Genomic DNA, 20,767 nt, shown 5'->3' with positions numbered 1-20,767 from the left:
CCTGTGGCCCACCTGGAAGGGCAGGCGCCGGCCCCTCACCGTGTCTGCAGCCTTCCTGCGCCGAAGCGGCAGAGAGAGACCAGGGCGGGGCAGCTGTGGTTTCTGGCTCTAAATAACCAACATGTAGTGTTATATTAGGACCAAGGATTTATTCCACAATATAAACGCAACATTTGATACAAGCTACCAAAAAAGTAGGAGAGGAAGAAATGGGCAGGGCAAAAGCCAAAATACAGCCGTGGCGATGACTTACAGCTCAGTCCATCCTCTTTTACGTCACAGTGCATCAGTGACACCAGAAACTAGACATCTGCCTTCTGTCCATGAGCCCAGGCTAAAGCACCAACACACTGTTCGGGAGTTTGTTTTGTTTTTGTTTTAATTCCAGCCACTGAAACCAACATAGAAGTTATTGCTCAGATAAATAAACCTAAGTCTACCAGAGAAAAGAAAAGTGGATAAAGAAACAAACAAAACCCCCAAAAGTGAACAACTTAAAATCCCCGATGTAGTAACAGAGTAAATGAGAAAGATTCCTCCAACGAGGGGTTACTGGAATTTCTGGGGCCCCTCTGGCGAGTTGGACTCGTAGGCCGGTAAATCCCACAGGAGGCACCTCGTCAGCGCTGTACAGAAGGTGCTGGCTCCGATCGATGCCTTCCCAACGGACAAGACAGACCCTTCCGAAACATCCGCGTCACCCAACACCACAAACAGCTCTCAAGGAAAAAATACAAAAAGTGTCAAAAATTTTTTAGTTGTTTTTTTTTTCTTTTTTTCAAAGAGTTCTGGAAAAATGATCCCGTAGGAATAGAAATAGCACCGTGTACAGGCTGGCCTAGCACCAGTCCTGTAGCTTTGCTGAGATTTGAGGAGATCTTCCTGGTTGGAGTCCTGAATTACACTGGGGGGCATTTGTTTTGTTTTTACTTTCGGCTTGGGGCGTCCTTCCCAGTGCAGCGCACACAGACGTAGTCTTCCTTCTCTGCCATCTCTGGAGAAACACCAACACAGACCTGATGAAACCACTGATTGCAGCTGCCATCACACTGGACCCAGTCCACCTGGTTACAAAGAGCAGGGAGATGGGGGGTTCAGAGGAAAAATGCCATTCACACGTGGGCAGGGCAGCCTCAAGAAATTCAGGCCGTTTGCCACTAACAGCCACGGGCCCACCACTGGGACCTCGGGCACTGCAGCTAAGCCACAGGAGCGTGGCTGGCCCACCAGCCAAAGCAACCGAGTCAAAGTCATTCTTCAAGTCGCGACTGCTTTGGGCTGAGAGCTGCAGTCAGTGGCAGTACGCATAAACTTAGGCACTGCCTCTGCATCCCTCCCACCTTCATAGCGCCGGGACGGTGAAAGCTGGAGGAGCGAGAGAAGGAAAAAGGGAAGAACGAGAGTTTCTTCAAGAGAAGGGATGAGACCCAGGAACGGTGGTTAAGAGCAGAGATCAGTGGGGGAGGCGGAGCAGTCCGCTCAGATCGGCTCAAAGCAGACAAGCAGGAGAGAAAGACCCAGTGAGGCGAGGTCTAGCTTACAGGGAGTCAGTTAGGGGGAGCATGTCCTCTACGGCCCAAACCTCACTGACCTCGTCTCCTTCTGGCTGCAGGCAGCTCACCGCGGGGCAGATGGCATCTTCGTCCTCAGAGTCCTCCTGCTCAGAATAGGATGTGTCTGAGGCCAGGGAATGAGTTTCAGTAGAACGGACTAATTCATAGCTACGCTCTCTCTCTAATTTGAAATTGTTCATGTCCTTGGGGTGGCTCAGTTTGATTTTCTTCTTTTTGGGGGTCCGCGTTTTTTTCACTCGCTCCCAGGGCTCACTGGAGAGATCTTCTCTTTCCAGGCGTCTCTTCAGTTTTCTCTCGAGACTGGCAGTTCCCTCACGTTTCCCTCGGCAGCAGTCGTTCTGGGGGGAGAAGACGAACAAACTCCACTGCAGCCTACTTTTTGCCTCCTGCTACACTGGCAACGCTAAAGAGAATGAGAAATGGCCCACCGCGCCAACGCACCTGCGCCCAGGTCCTACCGCTAAGTTTACTCTCTTGAGATTAACCTGCCAGAGCGTGAAACATGCTCACAGATCTTCTCACCAAATCCATCAGTAAATGCACAGCTTCTCTTTCTTTCTTTTCTTTCTTTCTCTCTCTCTCTTTTTTTTTTTTTTTTGCCAGTCCTGGGGCTTGAACTCAGAGCCTGGGCACTGTCCTTGAGTTTCTATTGCTCAAATCTAGCCCTCTACTACTTGAGCCACAACATCACATCTGGCTTTTTCTGTTTTTATGTGGTACTGAGGAATGGAACTCAGTCAGGGCTTCCATGCATGCTAGGCCAGTGCTCTACCACTGAGCCACCTTCCTAGCCCCTAAATGCACAGTTTCTACCCTAAGTGTTTATGTCCCTCTGTGACCTACAGGGTCCTGAGGAGCTACACAATGGTGCTCCTTATGTACTACAGCCACAGCTCGATAGGAGAAAGCATGCTGCTGAACAGTTAGTTATCTCCTGCACGACACCATTTGGAATTGCAATGGAAAACATTGTAAATGCTACATTGCCTTTCATGAGCATCTTCTCTGACATGGCTTCATCCTTCCTAGACTTTCTATCCTATTCTATATTCTCACAGCCGTTCAAGGGGGTGAGTGGGTTGGATCACTAAAATGAGGCGGGTCCAGTACCCTTAGCTGTGCTAAGGACTTTACACAGCACTTATCAATAAGGCCAGCTTCAAGACAGGCATTCTCAACCTTCATTCACACTGGCTGTCCTCTTCTTAGGTTTAGAAGAATAACATGCATTTATTTGCATATGGAATATGTTTGATTTTTGACATTTTTTAAAAAAGGTCCTTTCAGATAAAGTTACATTTTCTTTTTTCTTTTTTTTTGTCCGGTCGTGGGGCCTGAACTCTGGGGCCTGGGCGCTGTCCCTCAGCTCTTCAACTCAAGGCTAACGCTCTACCACTTGAGCCACAGTGCCACTTCCGGCTTTTTTCTTTTTTCTTATGTGGTGCTGAGGAATCGAACCCAGGACCTCAGGTATGCAAGGCAAGCGCTCTACCACTGAGCCACCTTCCTAGTCCCTAAAGTTACATTTTCTTTTCTTTCTTTTTGGTATACGAAGGTTTTAATTTAGGGCTGCTTTTACTTAGTTTTAAACTGGCGCTGCTAATTGAGCCACACCTCCAACCCAGCCCTGTTTCTGCTGGTTATTTCTGAGATATGATCTCACCAACTCTTCTACCTGTGCTGGCCTCAAAGTTCAATCCTTCTGCTCTGAGCCTTCCAAGTGTTAGAACCATAGGCATGAGCCACCAGCAAGCACCCAGCTATTACATTTTCACCTATGCAGTACTTCTCTTAATAATCTTACATCTAATCTTACATCTCAATACTATTCCATGGGAATAAGGTTACCTGACTAACTAAAAAGCAAATAAAAATTCATGTAACTTAGAACTCAAATCCAGGCTGTGAATGAATCCTGCTGAAGTGATATCCAGTTTGCATCTTTCCTGGATCAAGGACACCAAGCCATCTTCTACACCAAACCACTGGGATGGAGAAACACCACATGGCCCAGCCACAGGCTCCGCCTCCCCTCACTCACCTTCTCATTGCTGGGTCTAACAGGTGAGCTGTGGTCAGCTTGCTGAGCAGGGCTTGGCTTTGCAAGTAAAGTCTGGTAAAGTTCCTGAATTTCAGGAAGGGATACCTGGAGCAGCTGGGCTTCCATCAACAGCTCATTCACTTCTGGACTGATGCCTGTGGAAGACCAGACCCATCAAAGTGATGACCGCAAAGCATGCTTCACACATGCACATCAGTGTGGGAAATGCCGGGGCACACACACAAGGAATGCCCCCTCCCCTACTTCCTCTTGCTCTTTCTTAAACTGCATGCAGTCCAAGTTAGGTTCATTCAATGTGCCTAGAGACACAATACAACTCACACACATACCCCAAACTACAATTCCTAGGACCCCTGTTTACTGGGTATGTATTCATTCCACCAGAATGTCTCCCTGCTTATTATGGGTGCAGGAGATAGTGCCTGCTGCCATGACAACTTTTACTTGAATGCACAGAACAAGGCTGGCGCTCAGGGCAGGAGTTCTGACCACATGACTCGGCCCACGCTGAAAAGGAATGGCGGAGCAGCAAGCACCTCGAAGCTTCAGGCAAAACTCATGGAGTGTCATTTATTGGTAAGAAAAAAGGAGGTAGGCTTCAAACGTGCCAAGATCCTCTACAAGACTATCGCCTTGTTTTGTGTGTTTTTAGTAGTACTGGCGGTTGAACTCAGGACCTGGTACTTGGCTAGGCAGATGCTCTACCATAATTAAGCCATGCCCCTGGCCCTTTCTATCTATCTTCATTTTTAAAATAGGGTCTCAAGTGTATGCCCAGGCAGGCCTAGCCACTGTCTACCTATTTATGCTTGCTACATAGACAGGTGTGCACCACTCAAAAACTGAATTGAAACAACAAAGCTAGGCATCAGTGACTCACACCTGTAATCCCAGCTACTCAGGAGGCTGAGATCCAAAGATTCGGGTTCACAGCCAGCCCAGGCAGAAAAGTCCCAATATTCTCATCTCCAATTAACCACCAACAAGCCAGACGTGGACTTGTGGCTCAAGTGGTACAACATTAGTCTTGAGAAAAAAAAAAACAAACTCACTGACTGTGCTCAGGCCCTGAGTTCAAGACCCAGGACTGGCATCAAAAACAAGAAAGAAGAAAGAATTGAAACAAGGGAGCCCATGACTTAGTATCACACGTAGACGTCATAGACGAGTCCTTTCATCCCTGAACACAAGGGACAAGGGTCTTCTCTTTTCTTGTGCATTTGCCAACCTTCAAATAGGAACTTATCATTTCCCTGAGTAGCAAATGCACACTGACCCATGTCCTGCATTTACGGATAAAGTACTTTGGTACCCGGATCATTTATGACAGAGACAACTTATTATTATTGGGCCTGCAAGACCGCAGTATTGATAAAATACAAACCGTGGAGGGGGACACAACTCTGTCCAGTGGAGAAGGGAGAGTGTAAATATGAGGTTCTGTTGTCCCAATCTTCAGGCAAGGAAAAGGACGTTGTGCCAGGAGGTTGAGAAACCTAATGGGAAAAAAACATTTTTTTTTTCTAACAAAGCTTTTTTTTTTTTTTTTTTTTTTAAAAGGATTGAACAGGCTCCTACCAGCCCACAGGCTCCTACCAGCCCACAGGCTCCTACCAGCCCACAGGCTCCTACCAGCCCACCAAAAGTAACAAGCAACTAGGAAAAACACTTGCTATCCCCAATGGAAGTCCGTCCCCTGGCATCTGAGAACTGGCCAAATTAACACCAGGCTTTTAATCTTCCCAGCTTTACTTGGATTGACTTCAGAGAAGCAAAGACTACTAGGAAATAAGCCATTTTTTCTTTGTGTACTAACAGATCATAACCTTTTTATCCTTATTAAAGGTTATAATGAGAACCCAGGCAGTACCCCTTTGAGTAAACCAAACAAGAAGCTACAATAAACTGTTTTGTAGAATGGGAACTTCTTTGTACAACTACTTAAATAAAAAAAATCTTTAAGAAAAAAGAAATCATACAAACAACTCCCTCCCATTTTCTTAGTGTTTTATTAAAGGAATCAGAGGAACACTTCTCTGACTCTGAATCAGCTAACAATTATATCCTTTCCCTTTACTCATAAAAGTTAATACCCTGGGCAAAGACAATAAGACTTGCTGTGGGCTGCCCAAACAGCCACAACTCATCTATGCAGCAAATAGTTAATCGATCTTCTGTTATGTATCACAGCAAAGCATTTTATTTCCAGAAGCCTGGCAAGAAATACGACAGAGGCCACTGTTCGGTCCTTTAATCTGATGAAGATGTAATTCCAGTGTCTGTGTTCATATGGCACAGGAGCTGTGACTAACTCCTCTCCCTCTCCTCTTCTATATAGTGCTGTTTTGAACAAAGGGCAGAACACATGCTAGGCAAGTGCTTCCCACTGGAGTAAATCTCCAGCCTAAAATTTTGAGGAGTTGTCTTTTCTTTTGAGATGGGCTCTTCTCTATTGACCAGCCTAGGCTCAAGTGACCAATGCCTCCCTTGTAGCTGGGATTATAGATATGTGTATGCCCAGCTTATTAAAAACTAAAACTAATTAATTAGCTGGGTCCCAGTGGCTCACACCACAATCCTAGCTACTCAGGAGGCTTAGATCTGAGAAATGCAGTTTGAAGCCAGCCTGGGCAGGAAAGTCCATGAGACTCTTACCTCTAATTAGCTACCAAAAAAAAAAAAAAATGCTGGAAGCAGAGCTGAGGTAGAGTGCTAGCCCTGAGCAGAAAAGCTCAGGGGCAGCGCCCAGGTCCTGAGTTCAAAGTTCAAACCCCAGAACTGGAAAACAAACAACTGAATATCAACCTAAAAAGATTGAATATACCATCCTCATTGTGCTTTCTTCACATTCTTTCCCTACAGTCATGGATAAAAAAACAGAAATTGCCTACTGTCCCAGGAGAAGAACCACAGAAACCCAAACCTTTTGCTCTGAAGAAACACAGGACTCCAACACTCCCAAAGATTAATCTTCAAAGGCTAAGAACACTGAAGGCAGGAAGCTGTGTCCCTCCAGTGACTTACATGAGGGAAAAAGAAGTTCAGACAAGTGGAACTTGAAAATATAGCCAGGCACTGGTGGCCCACACCTGTCATCCTAGCTACTCAGGAGGCTGAGATCTGAGGATCACAGTTCAAAGCCAAGCCGGGCAGGAAAGTCCGTGAGACTCTTATCTCCAATAAACCACTAAAAAACCAGAAGTGGTGCTGTGGCCCAAGTGGTAGAGCACTAGCCTGGAGCTGAAGAGCTGAGGGACTGCGCCCAGGCCAAGTTAAAGCCTCACAACTGACCAAAAAAAGAAAGAAAATACATCTATAGGTTAACACAAATATAAACAAGAAAGTGACTTGTCCGTATCAGAAGGCGAGCATGCACTCCATAGCGACAGAACCCAAGAGCAGAGGAAGCCATCAGCCATGACGGCCCTGCGCGGCCTGCAGGTGGGAAGTGAGGCAGGCGATGGTGATGGCAGCTGTACCACCAAGGGAAGAGCCACCCCAGACAGCTACAGGGTCAGGAGAAAGGCTCAGAGCTGTGCAGGCGCCAAGGACCCGCGAAGTCCAGGCTCACCTTGTTGGTCTCTGATCCCTGTCCTGCGGAGGCCTGCCATCTGCTGTACAACAGTCCTGAGCCCACACGGTCCGGCACAAATCTGAGATTCCCTGACGAAAGCAGCTGCTGGGCTCTGCGCTGCCAGTTCACGGTTCTTTCGATCATGTACCGAAGTGCATCTCCCTCGGGGAGGCGGACTCGGATGCGCTGCAGGGAGGCCAGCAGGGGCAGGATTTTCTCTAACGGGGGCTTCTCCGACCGCCGACAATGGGGACAAAGCCAGATGCGGGGGCTTTGCAGGGTGCTGGGCGCGGCCACACAACTTGTGTGGAAAGCATCCCGGCAGAGTTCACATTGGATCATCGGAGTGGCCGGGGCCTTCTGACACACACACACTTTCACCTCCACGTCTTGGGCAGGCGAGAGCAGCTTCCCTTCGTTGGCAAGCCTGAGCGACTGCAGAGCCTCCATTTCCTTCAGGCGAGCCTCCCCGAGCGCTGCCATCTGGAAGGGAGGTGACTTGTCAACAACGTGCCACAGACATCTCAGCCACCCCCAGACTCCGTGCCAGCTTCAAAGTAGGGGCTGCGCTCAGCTGGCTCCAGCTCACACTAACCAAGGCTGGATCTCCACATGCACACACCAGGGCTGACAACCTCGCGCGCCTGCACCGCGAGGCCAGCAGAACTCGCTGGGCCTGGCACAGTAACCGTGTGAGGGCCTGCTCAGCCTACAGCACGGCACTGCACGCAGCCATCTCCTAGCTAGGGAATCTGCAGGCATTTGGTTCTTTGCTTTTGGCCCTCCACTTGTTTTCAGTTCCACTAGTGTCTGCATTCTTGTAGAAAGTACTTAAGATAGAAAGTCTCCTAGAGGAGGCACTACACATGTAGCCCACCTCTCTAGGTGCTCTGCACCACTACAGGCCTTCCTTTCCACACTACAGGTAGTGAGATGGATGGTTGTGAAACCACTTTACCAGGTAGTCACACTCATATATTCTCTCCCCCACCCCCTCTCACACACACACACACACACACACACACACACACACACACACACACACACACACACACACACACACAGTGAGACCATTAGTACAAAGGCAAAGAAGCAAGTCCTCTGCTGTATGGCCCTCCAGTGCAGAGCCGCAATGTACTCATGTGTAAAGCATTTATTCCTTTTTTATTGAAGAGAGGCGAGTCCCAGGAAAGCACTGAGCTCAACCTGTATGAATAACTTAAAAGCACCCACAGATACCCATAAACAGAATCGTGTATAGTCATAATCTGGAGTGTTACTGAACATATTTCTCTAAACACCATTTGCAAGCAGTACATAAACAGAATTATGACATATGCAGACTAAGCACCTACTACACGTACAAGGCATGCAGTAAATAAGCAGGCCAACATTTCTTTCTTATTCGTTATGTGCCAAGAAGGAAAAGCACTCAAGAGGTGGCAGACTCAAACAGCCCTCCACCCTGAACTTAATGCTCAGTGTAATTCCATGGACAGCCAACAAAAAGCTGGACAATGAAGCCTTCCTGACACACCACTGAGAGAGAACAAATCCACGGGAGGAAACGTTTTTCAGAACTGTTCTCTCCAAAAACAAACATTACAGGTTTGTAGAACTTATTTTCCTTTTCCAAATGATCAAAACATTCATTTGCCATAGTTTGATCACATCTGCCACCTTTAGACCCAACTTCACCCTGTGTGAAGGCCAGAATGAATTCTCCATTATCTGTTTTTTGGATTGGGGGAGGAAAATGTATTAATAAGGGATTTGGGGACAACCTGAAAGATCTACAAGTAAATCAGTTACAAATGTTTGGTACAGTAAAATAAAATTTACTTATTTTTAATAGATGAATGCATTCTTCAGTAATATATGGATTATTGATAACAAGGTACCTCTTCCCAGAGCTCAGAAATAGAAAATAAACCTTAGAGGGTTCTACCATAATCAAAATCAAGTTCTTAAACCAAATGCCCATATACTAAGTGGGCATTGACTAGAAACTATGAAAGGTACCATATGGGCAAGGTTTCAGACAGACATACATGTGTATTTTAAGGGAGAGGAACTATAACTCTCAATTCATCTTTTAAAAATGAATCATAGATATAATAATAAACTAAAGTAGCTACATTAAAAATCCCAGAATGAAGCCAGGTACTGGTAGCTCACACCTGTAATCCTAGCTACTAAGGAGGCTGAGATCTGAGGATTTTAGTTCAAAGCCAGCCGGGACAGGAAAATCTATGAGGCTCTTACCTCCAATTAGCCACCAAAAAGCCAGCCGTGGAGCTGTGACTCAAGTGACACAGAGCTAGTCTTGAGCACAAAAGCTCAGGAGCAGTACGCAGGCTCTGAGTTCAAGCCCCAGGATGGGCACAAAAAAAAAAAATTAAAAATCTGAAATCCCAGAGTGGTGTACATTTCTGTTAGAGATATACAAGTGTACTCCAAAAGGTACAAGATAAAGTTATGAGTACATGTATGAATGAAAGTGAATCCATGTCATCACAAGAGGGCAGGCAGTGGCAAAAGAACACATGGGGGAAAGGTACCCCAGCCTAAGAATGAAACCATTCACCTTAGTTCTACCCACAGGCACGTGGACCAGGCATACAACCACCACCATCTACTACACTGTGTCCAGGCTGGCTGTGCAAGTGCATTCCATGATGCTCGTGTGGTGACACAACACTCAGGGATACATGTCCTAGCTTCATCCTGTCATTATGCACCACAGACTGTATTCTTACTCTACAACAGGCAATGCTGTGTCATTAGAAACATTCAAAACCCCACGTCAAAACAAAAGAAAATCACACAACTATTGCTGTTTCTATCTTCCCTGACACTGTGCTCAATAAGGCCTCATTTCTTGAACATGATGCATTCAACCAACTGTGTTACCACTCACAAGAATCCACTCCCACATCTATTCAAGGTCTCACAATCCAACCTCCTGCTGAAACTCCAAGCGCTGGGATTAGAGCTGTGTGCCACCACATCCAGGACTAAGGGTATATCATTCATTCATTTCAATTTCTCAATGCTGGAGACTGAACCCAGGGCCTTGGGAACGCAGTGCAAGTGTTCTACCACTGAGCTCTACCCACTAGTCCTGGCATCTCTCATTTAAATCTATTACACTTTAAAAAATCATTCTATTTTCCTTTCCAATATTCCTAATAAAGCCAAAGGATTTGAAATTCTTCCCCAACAAAAGAGAAGTGAGAAGAAAAACTTCCTACTACGCACAGCTGAAGCAGTCTCTTTGCTTTCCATTAAAGCTCTCTCCAGGTCACTCAGACTCTCTAATTTGGTGCTTTTCTTCTTCCCATTTGGCAAGGGCTCTTTCAACTTTCTCTGCTTCCTTTTCAATCCCAAAAGGCCAATATCACAACGAGGACACAGCACCTAACGTGGGGCAAAGTACAACCATTAGTAAAGTCAATTTCAGATAAAACAACAAAAGTCTAAGGGCATGACAGGTATGTGCCTGAACAACTTTTTCTCTGAAACTTGTGGCCCTGAGGCTGCAAGAAGACTAGGAAGGAGGGAAGAAGGAAAAGAGGAAGAATGGAAAGCAGGCAAGCAGGCAGGCCTGCCTGTTCTCAGTGATAAAAATGCTTAAGAACTAGCTTCATTTATAGAAAATACAAAAAATGCAGCTAGAGTTGAGCTTAGTAGTCCATGTCTGTAATCCCTGACAGGTAGGAGGTGCAAGTAGAAGGATGATAGTCTGAAGGTAGTGAGACAGCAATGTTAAACAGTACTTGGAAAACCTAAAGCAAAAAGGGCTCAAACTGTGGCTCAGGGGATGATGGTGTAGCAAGTACACAAGGCCCGACGACTTCAAAACCACCCCCTCCACCCCAAAAAAGGTACAACTAAAGCATTTTATGAAACGTGGACGGGAGCATGTATCAATCAGGCTAAAGCCAGGTATAGTGAAACAAGGCTAAGCATTAATCAATTTCACCGAAGTTCAACTTCACCTAATAGGAAAAAATATATTCTTTCAATAGTGCATGTATCCTAAAATACATCCAGAAAACATTTAAAGGTTGCTGTACCAACTCACATAGCACAGACTCAACAAGATGCCACCTGCCTGAGATGACCTATGTGTTTTTCCAAACTTGAAGATCTAAGTTTTTGAAGAAGAACGGGTGGCAAACTTACCTCTAAGAGAGAATATGGAGAATTCTCAGTCAAGAATGTATTCGCGGCACATTCTTTCCAAACGTGGACTTCAGCTACCAATAATTCTAGCCTTGGCAGAGAATTCAAATGTACTGGGATTGCTCGGCCTCTTGCAACAAGTTCCACGAGTGTGTCTAACACTGGCACCCGTCCTCCAGCCTGGTAAATTAGAAAAAATTAAACCATTTAGGAAAAAAAATTCAGTGAGCAATGGACCAATTCAGATTGCAACACTGTTCCCCTTACAGCGAGCGAACCTAGCCCTCACAGGGGGCACACGGGTCCTTTGTTAAATCCACTCACCTCACTTGTCTATAATGCCAGCACCCAGAAGAAGCTACGGCAGGAGGCCCAAAAGTTCCAGGATACCTGGAGCTACGTATCAAGCCGCCATTTAAAAAAAAATTTTTTTTTTACTTCCACACATTCACCAATAATATAAGTCATTCAGGAAACTGAACTGAGAAGGCCCAGCCACCCAAAAAGCTTTAAAACCATTCCCGGGTTCTTTCTGACTCTGTAGGTCAGGGGATGGGTCCATAAATGTGCAACTTTTAAAATTTCCTAGGTGATGCTACTACTAGTTGTGCTGCAGGATTTGAGAATAAAGGCCAATGGAAATGAGAATAAAGGCACTATATGTTACAGGGGAAAAAAATTCCCCAGTGTTGCTCTAACACAATGGACAAACAGCAGCACTAAGGGGAGGGGGGGGGGTCATCCAGAACCGTCTCCGGGTTTGATGCGGTACCAAGTAAACAATACTGCCCAACTCTAGATCTGTTTCATCCAACATATTCAACCTGAATCCACTACTAACTACTGAATTCATATTTAACTATTGACTCTAATAGGCTTTGAAACTAACTCCAATGAGAAACACTAACCAGACAATTCCAAAAGGTAGAATAACAATTTTAGACAATAGAAGGAGGAAGAGAAGAGGGTACAGTTTAAAAGAAACTTAAAGGAGATATACTAATTTGGTGTAACATGTGGTAGTGGATTAGAAAAACAACTTGGGGTGGCTCAAAGGGGACGTTGGGCCTATCATCCTATTACTTACTTAGGTGGCTGAGATCTAAGGATCCTGGTTCAAAGCTAGCCCCAGACAGAAAAGTCTGTGAAACTTTTATCTCCAATTAACCATGAAACAAAAAGCCAGAACTAGAACCATGACTCAAATGGTGTCAGTCTTGAGTGAAAAGGCTAAGGGACAATGTACCAACCCTGAGTCAAGCCCCAGTATCTGTATCTAAATAATGCTACAAGTGAATTTAATTCTCTTTTTAAACTTACACGCAAGTCACTTAGTATAACATCAGACAAAATGTCACAAATATTGCATGACAAAGCACACTCAATATAAAATTTTCTGAGCTTCATTTTCTGAACAGTTGGGAGGTTACTTTTAAGTTACTACTTAATGAAAAGTCTGGGCCTGCTACAAGGCCTAGTTTAGCCATGTTATCATACACAGAGTTACTGTGTCTACTACTCTTGATTGACCTCCAACTTGATCTGCCAACAAATAACAGAGTTTTAAAAAGTTTATCTTACAGTGGCTCACGCCTGTAATCCTAGCTACTCAGGAGGCTGAGATCTGAGGATCATGGTTCAAAGCCAGCCTGGGCAGAAAAGTCTGTGAGACTTTTATCTCTAATTAACTAGCAAAAAGCTGGAAGAGGAGCTGTGTCTCAAGTGGTAGAGTGCTAGCCTTGAGCTGAAGAGCTGAGGGGCAGCGTTCAGGCCCAGAGTTCAAGCCCCGTGACCAACAACAACAAAAGTATACCTTCTCTCACAACTTCAGTTTTGGCTATTTTCCTTCAATGTGCAAGCAAGAAGAAATCCCCATTCGCCTGAAAGGGACGGTTCAATGATCTATGCTTTTAAAGATCTGGGCAGCTCATCAGAATATAGCTTCCAAATGCCTCCAAAAGGCTGAAAAGAATTCACAACTCCAAAAACACTAGATGTGTATGGTGAGAAGAGAACCGCCCTAACACCCTTACAACTTTCCAAAGCCTGACGCACACACCCAGGGAACACACCCAGAGCTCACACCCAGCATCTTTAAAACCAACCTGCAGCGCCTCTGCGTCCTGCAGCCAGTCCCGGGCTCTCTGCACTGAATCCTTCAGGACTGCCCCATTGGGGAGGTAGGCAGGGATCTCCTCAATCTCCTTTACTGCTGTGGCAAGGCTGCTCAGTGAGTGCCGGGGTCTAAGGAAACCAAACACAAAGCTTTTCAGCATTTGACAGCTCATTTTCTCAATGATTAGACAAAGAAATAAACTTATGATGAGACAGGTACTAGTGGCTCACCCCTGCAAATCCTAGCTACTCTCAGGAGGCTAAAATCTGAGAATTATGGTTCAAAGCCAGCCTGGGCAGGATGTCCATGAGACTCCAATTCACCAGAAAACTCCAAGTAGAGATGAGGCTCAAAGTGGTAGAGCTCTATCTAGCCTTGAGTAAAAGAGCTCAGGGTCAGTGCCCAGGCCCCAAGTTCAAGCCCCACGACTGACCAAAAATAAAAAAAAACAAAAAATAAATTCAGTATAGCAAGTGAGCCTTTTTACATAGGAAATTAAGTAATTTCATGACTGAGATTTAAAAGCAAAAAAAAAAAAAAAAAGTGATTCAAGGAAATTTAAGTTCTACTTGTGCCTGACTTTATCATGGTATTACACAAACTAAAAGGTAACTATTTCTTCCATGTTAACATGCTCAAAGCACAGAATCAGAATTTTTCTACCCTCTTTGTTCAATGACCATTATTTTAGGATTACAAATGAATGACAGGGGCTGGGAAGGTGGCTCAGTGGTAGAGTGCTTGCCTCTCATGCATGAGGCCCAGGGTTTGATTCTTCAGCACCACATAAGCAGAAAAGGCTGGAAGTGGTGCAGCTCAAGTGGTATAGAGCACTAGCCTTGAGCTGAATGAAGAGTTCAGAGACAGCGCCCAGGCCTAGTCTTCAAGCCCCACAACCGACCAAAAACAAACAAAATGAATAAACTAGAATTAAATTTTATGATGTATGTTGTCAACCAGATCAATAAGATCTGTCACAGCCAGGTACCCCTAGCCCACATCTATAATCCTAGCTACTCAAGAGGCTAGATCTAAGAGTTTCACTGACAAATCTGTGAAACTCATCTCCAATTAACCAGCAAAACTCATGTGGTTCAAACTTGAACGAAAACACAGCAAAAGCATGAGTCCTTATGTGTTTAAATCAGTAAGTTTGTGTTTTCTCACCTAAATTAGGTCAAACTACAAAAAAGATATAAAAAATAAAATAGAATATGATAAAATATAAATATAATAAAATATAGTAAGATATAAAAACTAACATTAAGTACTGGCATCACTACAGCTGCTTTAACGTCCCTGGGCTCCAAGTCTCTTCTGGCAGCTGTCAGGGCCCCCCTTTGTCACCCCCATTCAGCAGGAAGTAGCCAGAACAGAGCTGAACACTCCCGACAGCAGTCAGGGAAACTTCAAAGGGAGGAAATGAAGGAAAACATCGGACAACTGCTCCAGGCCAGGTTGCCCCCTCCATCCCAATCTGGTAGCCACTACCCAGGGGATGATCTGGCTTGTTTGAAACAAACCAATCACCATCTCACAAACTGCCAAGAGGGAGGGAGGAAAAGAGGGGGAGAGGCAGACAATATCCAAACAGTCCCTGATCATGCAGTGGATAATCAGTGAACAGTTTCTGGGTCCCACTGGGTTCCCACTGCTCACTCTCCTGAGTAGCCTTTATTTTCTCTTTACTAAATAAACTCTCAAGTGGGAGGGCCCTGAGTTCAAGCCCCAGTACAAGCACAAAAATTAATAAATACAGCCGGGCGCCAGTAGCTCACTCCTGTAATCCTAGCTACTCAGGAGGCTGAGATCTGAGGATTGTGGTTCAAAGACAGCCCGGGCAGGAAAGTCTTTGAGACTCTTATCTCCAATAAACCACTAGAAAAATGGAAGTGGTGCTGTGGCTCAAGCGGTAAGGCACTCGCCTTGAGCTGAAGAGCTGAGGGACAGCACCCAAGCCCAGAGTTCAAGCCCCACAACCAACAAAAAAAAATAATAAATACATTACTGTCCGAGTGAGTAAATTAGGGAGAGACTCTACCTCAGATGGCCAGCCTGTGTCCTATTCATTTCTCAAATATAGTCTACTGATTTTCTAAGCAACAGTACAAATGTATGGGTCATTCTCCACTGAAAATTAATCTGCCTGGTCTCCATTTTACAGAATAATGCATGTAAGTTCAACTATTTCTCTTTAAGATTCACTGGCTCTTAAGGTGTCTTTATTTTTTTAGTCAGTCATGGAGCTTGAACTCAGGACCTGGGACTGTCTCTGAGCTTTTTTGCGCAGGCTAATGCTCTACTACTTTGAGCCATGGCGCCACTTCTGGTTTTCTGTGGTTAATTGGAGATTAGTGTCTCACAAACTTTCCTGCCCAGGCTGGTTTTGAATCAATCCTCAGATCTCCTTTGTAGCTAGGGTTACAGGCATGAGCCACTGGTATTTGGCTAAGAGGAAGGTTTAAAAAGATGCACCGGTTTGTAATCTTCTCTCATTTCATATCTCATCTCCAGAAAAACCATGTCTACTTAATTCCTCTTATAATTAGTAAAACAAGAAAAAAGTAATATATTTGGAGGGAGGGGAAGCAGGGTACCCTGGGGCTTTAACTTGGGGGGTCTGGGAGCGATCCTTGAGCTTTTTTGCTAAAAGCTAGTGATCTACCACTTGATCTTCAGCTCTACTTCTGAGTTTTTGGTGGTCTACTGGAAATAAGAGTCTCATGGACTTTTCTGCTCAGGCTGGCTTCTAAGTGGGATCCTCAGATCTCAGGTTCCTGAGTAGCTAGGTTTAAGCCACTGACAAAAATATTCTTTACCAAAGTCCCAAAGCAAGACCATGTAGCTCAGATCTTTTATCTATTCTAAATGCATGATTACAGCAAAATGAACACTTGCCAAATGCCAATGCAACCTTCCCCAAGGGAAAAATGCAAGCGAGCTTTTCTACCTGGCCTTGAGAAGACTCTTGGCTTTGTCGTCCCAGTGCTCTGACACAGTTAGCAGCTCTTGCAGCCGGGCCATAGCTTTTTCCACTGCTGAATAGGGGGCCAGCCCAACCCCCAGGTCTATGAGACGTCTCATATCATCCAAAGTAAGGGAGCTGGGGTCTAGGCAAGCTTGCTGCACCTCTTCTAGCCATCGAGCCTGTTCCAGACGGACACGCATCTCAGCAAGCTGGGGAAGTTCAACATCAAACTCAAAGCTGACGTCCAGCAAGTCCTGCAGCTCGGCAGCACTGGGCATTTCCTCCAAGAGCAGCTTCTGACTGTGCTGTTGGAAATCTTCTACACGGTTCAACAGATCCTAACAGAAAATAAAGGAGCAAAACCAAAAGACAACTTAGTAAGATCAATAATAGGCTTCTTTCTTTCAGACTTAGAATCTTAATTTCATATTCCATGTAATCCTCAACCATCCATTTGATTTTACACATCATATGGTTGAGGCAATACTTGATGTCATCTGATAAAAACAACCATACATTGGACAGCAACTGCAAATACGAGCTAATCCCTTTCATAGGAAAATTTCCAACTTTGTCAGCTTATTTTTTCCACACATTCAATGTGTTATGTAAAATACTTTGCAAACAAATACACAAACTATCTACTGAAGACCACTAAGTAATGTCAACCAAGTTGATTTACACCCTTCTGCTCACCTTTAGCAACGGTGTCTGACTGAGAACACATGGAAGAGCATACAACTGAGTCACAAACTGTCGGAGTTCATTCACTGTCAGCTGATTGGGGGATTTTCCTCCACCAGATCGGTATCTACAAAGACAATGGCCAAGGAAGTTGAATGAGGACATGTATGTTCATCACCCACAGATTCCCACACCACAGGTGGGAATTCTCTAAAGCCAGTCACAACAGGTTCAACAGCCACAGAGCCAAACACAAGGAAGTCACAGCACCCACCTCGTTTGCCTTTTGCCATTAAGCAACTGCTGGGCAACAGAAGCACACTTCTCTGCATCCTGTGTAACTAAGCGAAGGTGACGCAATAGGTCGTTGTCTGGAAATTTCTTCATTTCTGACTCTTCAATTAAAGCCTTGAAGCTGACCAGGCCTAACAAGAAAGGAAAAAAGTCACCTTTCTATTCATCATCCTTTCTATTATTACTGTTATGGAACAGAGAGGGGGAGTATGCATGTCAGCCTTGATCCATAAATGTAATTAAAAATTATAGCACGTTTCAGGCCTTCAATACATTTGTTCACCTGGTTCCTGTTTTGTTTTTTGTTGTTGTTGTTGTTGTTTTGGAGAAGTGTCTGGGCAAGAAATTCTTATGTGTCTAGCGTTGGTATTCGATATGGAAATTTTAAGATTTGATGAGTTAACGTACACACACAGGCACACCACCAATATGTGAAAGCACAGTGTGCAGAGGCTGTTACTGTGGCCTGACCCAATTTGTTCTCCTTTATTTCATTCTGTAGTTGTCAAGTAACTCAAGTTAAGGAAGATATTGCTCCCTTTCCTACATCAAAGAGAAAGTTACCTGTTCTTCTACAGAAAGAAAAGAGAAAACATTCTGGAAAAAACCTGGTTAGGTGGTGATTTTCAGTGGTATGACCCTGCCCAGCCAGTATTGGGGCCCAGGTCTATAATCCTAGCTACTCAAGCTGAGATTGGAAGGAAACCAGACCAGAAAAGTCTGTAAGATATCATCTCCAAAAATAACCAGTAAAAAAAAAGCAGGGTTGGAGACATGGCTCAAGTGTTAGGAGTACTCAGCTGACCAAGGAAGCTGAGTAACCATGAGGTCCTGAATTCAAATCCTAGCACCATCAAAAAGGAAAATGTAACTACAAGTTCCAGGGACCTTAACTATGATTAGAACTAAGAAGTGTTAAGCCAACATTTCAAAGATGCCAAATAAATATCCTGTCATCCTGCCTTTTACAAGATCAGTTTTTAAAAATGAAATACATATAGGCTCTTCTGTTTTCTAACAGTAAGGTTTTTGTTAAATAGACCATCTTGCAAAATTTTTGCATTAAGATTTCCACTTTGATGTATGGACGCTCTTTGCTATAAAACCTCTGCCAATGACCTCAAGACACTGACAGAGTAGCTGGACAGTAATGAAGCCATGCTGTAAGAACAACCTGTTCTGTTATAATGTAAAACTCAGTCCCAACTTGCTGCTTAGACAGAAACTTTCTAGACCACATACTTTTCTTCTTGTTGATCTTGGCCTCCAAAGCTTCATTCACATTCAAGGCCCATTCATTGTAAGATTCTGCTCGAAGTTTCAATGCATTCATCATGGGGTAGAGATCGTCCAGAGTGTATCTGTACCTGAAAAACAACAACTCTTGACACATCTGGCTCTGGAAAAGGTATGTGTTATACTTGACATCTCTGAGCTCTTAGTAAGGATTTAGTGCTGTTGATAAGGGGGAAAAACATTCTTTGCACTTACCTCAGTTTATATTTATAAGGAGGACAGGAACATAATTCTTTTACATGATGCAAGCAAACAAGTAAGCCAGGTTTGCAAGAACAGGAGATAGCAGACATGAAGCAAGTCGTTTTGCATTTTATACACTGTCGCTCATCATCTGGCAGTAGCTCAAAGTCCATTCTTTCAGAATCAATTACTCCCTAGAATAAAGTGTTCTTTAGAGACTTTCAAAAACAGTATAATCTACCAACCCTCAAGACACATACAAAATAGGTGAGTATTTTACAATCTAATAACACAGAAAAAAAGCACCTTACAAAAACATAGATGCATTATTTACAATGTATAGAATACAAACTATTAAACAAGGGACTAGAAAATACAGTTATATTTAATTTACCTATGGACAACTCCTTTTCAAAAAGAGATTAGGTTTAGCTATTCTGATCTAAATATGGAAATGTTTTAAACTAAGACTGAATACCATGAGATTTGCTGTTTATCCTACTCCAGGTTGGCCCTGTCCATATTTGGGCCATAAATAAGCACTATCTACTGCTGAAGAATGAATGTCGCACAGGGTTTCAGAGAGCCACAAGGGGAAATCTGTGGAAAATATAAAAACATGCCCCATGTGCTGGCGCATGCCCAGAACCTCAGCCTTTGGAAGGCTGAGGCAAGATGATGTAGCCACCATGAGCTACATAGGGAATTCAAAGCCAACGTGGGGTACACAGTAAGTAGGATAAATGACCATGCAGGAATTATCCACTGAATGGTTTCCTAACTCTTGTACTTGAGCTCTCTGAAAGAGAATCATTATCTACTTAATAGGGTAGAAAATTTGAGCAACAGGAGAAACAAATCATAAGAAAGCATTTCCTAAATAAAAGACTGTCAAGGAAAATGAAGTCTTAAGCCAATGAACTTCAACTGGCTTCTAGAGGCTTTTCCAGGACATATTTTTTCATTTTAAGGCAAACTTTTACTATCTATTCTCTTTAGCCGCAATTAGACCTAAATCCAACTTTCAGAATGGCAGTGCTGGTCAAGTCAGTGTATGAACCACAACTACAACAAGCTCTTTTTTTTTTGTTGTTATTATATTCCTCTTCTTCTTTTTTCTTTTTTTTTGTCGATTATGGGGCTTTAACTCTGGGCCTGGGCACTATCCCTCAGCTCTTTAGCTCAAGGCAAGCACTCTACCACTTGAGCCACAACACCACTTCTGGTTTTATGGTGGTTTATTGGAGATAAGAGTCTCATGAACTTTTCCTGCCTGGGCCAGCTTTGAACCATGATCCTCAGATCTCAGCCTCCTGAGTAGCTAAGATTATAGGCATGAGCCATCAGTGCCCGGCTATATTCCTCTTCTAACCATAATAATGAATGGATTTTAATGATAATGAATGGATTCTTCATTTTAATCTAGAAGTGATGATTAAAAAAGACTTTGTAGCTGGGCACAGCTCATACATGAAATTATAGCTACTTAGGAGGTTGAGATCCAAGGACCAAGATTCAAGGACACCCCAAGCAGGAAATTCCATGAGACTTTTATCTCCAATTAAGCATCCCAAAAAAGCTAGAAGTAGACCTTGAGCAGCAAAACAGTTTAGGGACAGTGCCCAGGCCCTGAATTCAAGCCCTAGAACCAGTGCGCATGCGTGCACGCACACACACACACACACACACACACACACACACACACACACGCACACACGCAATACTTCAACAAGTTAAGCCCAATAACATACAAGAAGCCACACACACACACACACACACACACACACACACTCACACACACACACACTCACACACACACACACACACA

At 44.1% G+C, this 20,767-nt stretch overlaps 1 protein-coding gene across 1 annotated transcript in view; it reads right to left on the bottom strand.

Moving 5' to 3' along the window:
* Positions 1–361: 361 nt before the first annotated feature.
* The window catches only part of Kdm5b (lysine demethylase 5B), a 70,045-nt gene continuing 49,639 nt past the window's right edge, over positions 362–20,767 (bottom strand). The window contains exons 15-27 of the mRNA XM_070041812.1: positions 18,952–19,133; positions 18,703–18,827; positions 17,441–17,591; positions 17,179–17,293; positions 16,465–16,820; positions 13,504–13,642; positions 11,399–11,578; positions 10,472–10,630; positions 7,208–7,693; positions 5,021–5,132; positions 3,616–3,770; positions 1,592–1,912; positions 362–1,064 (exon numbers count right to left, since the gene is read on the bottom strand). Coding sequence (XP_069897913.1) covers positions 927–1,064; positions 1,592–1,912; positions 3,616–3,770; positions 5,021–5,132; positions 7,208–7,693; positions 10,472–10,630; positions 11,399–11,578; positions 13,504–13,642; positions 16,465–16,820; positions 17,179–17,293; positions 17,441–17,591; positions 18,703–18,827; positions 18,952–19,133 — 2,619 coding nt within the window. The 3' untranslated portion in view covers positions 362–926. The remainder of the gene's footprint in view (positions 1,065–1,591; positions 1,913–3,615; positions 3,771–5,020; positions 5,133–7,207; positions 7,694–10,471; positions 10,631–11,398; positions 11,579–13,503; positions 13,643–16,464; positions 16,821–17,178; positions 17,294–17,440; positions 17,592–18,702; positions 18,828–18,951; positions 19,134–20,767) is intronic.

The sequence above is a fragment of the Dipodomys merriami genome, unplaced genomic scaffold (assembly GCF_024711535.1).
Source record: "Dipodomys merriami isolate MVZ:Mamm:240054 unplaced genomic scaffold, mDipMer1.0.p SCAF_31, whole genome shotgun sequence".
Lineage (NCBI taxonomy): Eukaryota > Metazoa > Chordata > Mammalia > Rodentia > Heteromyidae > Dipodomys > Dipodomys merriami.
Note: the sequence above shows the minus strand (reverse complement) of the source record. Positions and strands in the feature narration are given on the sequence as shown.